The sequence below is a fragment of the Musca autumnalis genome, unplaced genomic scaffold (assembly GCF_047663935.1).
Source record: "Musca autumnalis isolate F117 unplaced genomic scaffold, ASM4766393v1 scaffold_1, whole genome shotgun sequence".
Lineage (NCBI taxonomy): Eukaryota > Metazoa > Arthropoda > Insecta > Diptera > Muscidae > Musca > Musca autumnalis.
The window spans coordinates 65846228-65850088 of NW_027411644.1; the positions used below are offsets into that span (position 1 = coordinate 65846228).

Sequence of the window (3861 nt, forward strand, 5' to 3'; positions counted from 1 at the left end):
GAAACCTCTATTCAGCCAGGCTGAATTGAAGTTTTCCTATGGAAACCTCTATTCAGCCAGGCTGAATTGAAGTTTTCCTATGGAAACCTCTATTCAGCCATGCAGTTTTCCTATGGAAACCTCTATTCAGCCATTCCTATTGAAATCAGCCTAGCTGAATATCAGATATATTACTGAAAACCCATTAAAAAATACAAAACATTTTTTTTTTGGGCATTAGATTTTTTTATTTTTTTTTCAAAAATATTTTCTTTTAGAAAAATTTACTTTTCAAGCCAATTTTCAGATTCCAAAAATTTTACAAATTTACTTTGTTTTAGTATACAAAAATTAAGTCACACTCTACATTTTGCCAGCATCTTCCTTAAGGCCCACTGTGCGATTGAATACAATTTTCTCCTTGGTGGTGTCGGGATCAACAGAGAAGAAACCAATGCGCTCAAATTGGAATTTATCGTAGACCTTGCAATTGGCCAAAGAACGATCGGCATAGGATTTCATAACAGCCATAGAATTGGGATTAATGTCGGAGAGGAAACCACCAGGTACTTCATTGGGATCTTCGGGGTTCTTGTGTTTAAACAACAGCTCATAGAGGCGTACCTCAATTTCAATGGGCTGCGATACCCATTGGATAAATGCTTTTGGTTTTTCGGCAGTTTCTGTGTTTTGGCATTCGCATACCAATTCAGTGATGTGGCCAGCAGCATCTTTTTTAACTTCTTTCAAGGATATAACCAAATTGGCATGTCGCAAACCGACCGATTGGCCAGGAGCCAAACGTCTATAGCCCTTCTCGGGTTCTGATTTGAAATCACTTTGTTCAATGTAGATAACACGATCCAAGATCATTTTGTGGTAGCCTTGTTCGGGGTTTTGTGGGAAGTTGGGTACATCAATTTCAATGGCATTGGGGTGGGGGAAATTTTCCAGTGTCACCTTGAGTGGTTCAATTACCACCAATCTTCTTGGGGCTGTGACATTTAGAACATCTCTTACAGAGGCCTCCAACATGGAGGGGTCTACAGAAATTTGTGCTCCCGTAACACCCATCTGAGCACAGAAGTTGTTTATGGCCTCTGCTGGGAAACCTCTTCTCCTCAGGGCGGTCAATGTAAACAGCCTAGGATCATCCCAATCATTGACAATCTTTTCCGTTATCAATTTGGCAATCTTACGTTTTGATACCAAGGCATAATTCATGTTCAGGCGGCCATATTCCCATTGCACTGGGCAATAGATGTCCAAGGCATTACAAAGCCAATAATAGGAAGATCTTCTCGATTGAAATTCTTTCGTGCACAAGGAGTGGGTAATGTTTTCCAGGGAATCGCAAAGGCAATGAGTATAATCGTATGTCGGATAAATACACCACTTGTTGCCGGTACGATGATGGGCAATGAATTTTATACGATAGGCCACAGGATCCACTTTTCCCTCCTCCAATGTTACCTTAAGTCTCAATGTAGCAGCCCCCTCATCGATTTTACCATTTTTCATATCCTCAAAAAGCTGCAGCGACTCTTCAATGGGACGATCTCTCCACTGACTTGGTTTGGGATTGAAACCTTTCATTTCATCGGCAGTTTGATGACAAACATAGGCCAAGCCTTTGCGTATCAAGACCACAGCCCATTCGTACAACTGTTGGAAGTTATCTGAGGAATGGGTAATTTTGTAGGGTTTATAACCCAACCATTCCACCATGTCCTTAATGCCAACAAAGAATTTCTCTTCTTCCTTTTCGGGATTGGTGTCATCATAACGCAGATAGCAAACACCATTGTGGGCAGCAGCATAGCCAAAATTAATGTTAATTGCCTTGGCATGGCCAATGTGTAGGATACCATTGGGTTCTGGAGGGAAACGGGTTTGGACTCGGCCACTAGTGGCCTTCAAGTGTTCCTTTAACAGCCTTTCGGTATTGTCGGTAACCACATAACCATCTGTTTTGTAGTTTTCACCCGGGGCATGGAAGTGGACCTTAGTTTTCATTAATTCTGCAATGGTGTTGGCACCATCTGAGCTATTTTCCACTTCCTTACTAGCTCCGATAGAGGGTTTACTACCCTGTTTATTTTCTGTTGCCTTGGGTTTCTCTTTTTTCTTATCCCCCTTGGCCAAGGGTTTCATATCCTCTTCTGTCTTGGGTCCCAGCAAATCAAAGATCTCCACATCAATAGCTGCCTTGACGCTCTTGGCATCGGCCCATTTCAACTGCTCCCTTACCTCCTGCATAATCTTAAAACTATTGAAATGATAACGTTGTTCCAACAAGGCTTCCTTATGTTTGGCCACTTGCTTTTGGACCACACTTTCAATTTCCTCAGGAGTTACAACCACCCCCACACCACATTCTTTATCCAATTCGGATAAATCAATACTTTGTCCTTTCTTTTGGACGGCACATTTCAACAAGTACTCCAAGGCAGCATCTATTCTCATGGTTGAGTCCAACTTCTTGTCAACAATATATTTAACCAACAAATGTAAATTGTCGGCACATTGAGGTTTGATTTTTGTGGCCATGTGATAAAGGAGCATACCGACACCATCGCCCAATGAGGCTCCGCCGCATTGTTCCAACACCAATTGTAAATTCTTGCTCACGTTTGCATTTTTAGCCGTCTCCTTGGCCTTCTGTTCACTCATGCCCAGAGTCTGAAACTTTGCAATTAAATCATCAGCCATCTTGGGGAAGAAACTGTAAAATAGATTTTATTTGTTAGACCAATACCGAGTTAGGGAAATATGAAAGATATATCTACCTACTGAGTCAACAAAAACGACAAATAATAAATTAAATTATTTTAATCTCCCGAAATGACGAAATCAACAAATGAATGAAATGTGCAATGTGGCCGGGTGACAGATGAGAGAGAAAAAATCTCTCAGCTGATTGTAAAAAACCAGGCCAAACCAATATAAAAACGTTCCCCCCAACAATCGGACAATCAGCTGTTTATTTTTAGGGGTCTTCATACATTACAATTTGTTTTATGATTAGTGTTTTCCAATAGGAAAATCTGCAATTCAGCCTGGCTGAATGGAGGTTTCCATAGGAAAACTGTAATTCAGCCTGGCTGAATGGAGGTTTCCATAGTAAGACTGCAATTCAGCTTGGCTGAATGGAGCTTTCCATAGGAAAACTGCAATTTAGCCTGGCTGAATGGAGGTTTAAATAGGAAGACTGCAATTTAGCCTGGCTGAATGGAGCTTTCCATAGGAAAACTGCAATTTAGCCTGGCTGAATGGAGGTTTCCATAGGAAAACTGCAATTTAGCCTGGCTGAATGGAGGTTTCCATAGGAAAACTGCAATTCAGCCTGGCTGAATGGATGTTTCCTTAGGAAATCTGTAATTCAGCCTGGCTGAATGGAGGTTTCCATAGGAAAACTGCAATTTAGCCTGGCTGAATGGAGGTTTCCATAGGAAAACTGCAATTCAGCCTGGCTGAATGGAGGTTTCCATAGGAAAACTGCAATTCAGCCTGGCTGAATGGAGGTTTCCATAGGAAAACTGCAATTCAGCCTGGCTGAATGGAGGTTTACATAGGAAAACTGCAATTCAGCCTGGCTGAATGGAGGTTTACATAGGAAAAACTGCAATTCAGCCTGGCTGAATGGAGGTTTCCATAGGAAAACTGCAATTCAGCCTGGCTGAATGGTGGTTTCCATAGGAAAAATGCACTTCAGCCTGGCTGATTGGAGGTTTACATAGGAAAAACTGCAATTCACCCTGGCTGAATGGAGGTTTCCATAGGAAAACTGCAATTCAGCCTGGCTAAATGGAGGTTTCCATAGGAAAACTGCAATTCAGCCTGGCTGAATGGATGTTTCCTTAGGAAATCTGTAATTCAGCC

General features: G+C 41.6%; 1 protein-coding gene across 2 annotated transcripts; it reads right to left on the minus strand.

Annotated features, from left to right (window-relative positions):
- Positions 1-201: 201 nt before the first annotated feature.
- Positions 202-2933, minus strand: GlnRS (Glutaminyl-tRNA synthetase). Of its 2 annotated transcripts, none has more exons than XM_073979602.1 (2): positions 2769-2933; positions 202-2704 (listed from the first exon to the last, which is right to left on the minus strand). In XM_073979602.1, exon 2 carries the CDS (start codon positions 2689-2691, stop codon positions 343-345), a length of 2349 nt encoding a protein of 782 aa, XP_073835703.1. In that variant the 5' UTR covers positions 2692-2704; positions 2769-2933; the 3' UTR covers positions 202-342. The 2 variants fall into 2 exon arrangements, with proteins under 2 accessions (XP_073835703.1, XP_073835709.1); XM_073979608.1 differs by having other exon boundaries at positions 2773-2903.
- Between the last annotated feature and the right edge of the window lie 928 nt (positions 2934-3861).

What these genes read in the sequence shown, in the direction of transcription:
- GlnRS (XM_073979602.1), bottom strand. Translation starts at nt 2,691, where the DNA reads ATGGCTGATGATTTAATTGCAAAGTTTCAGACTCTGGGCATGAGTGAA.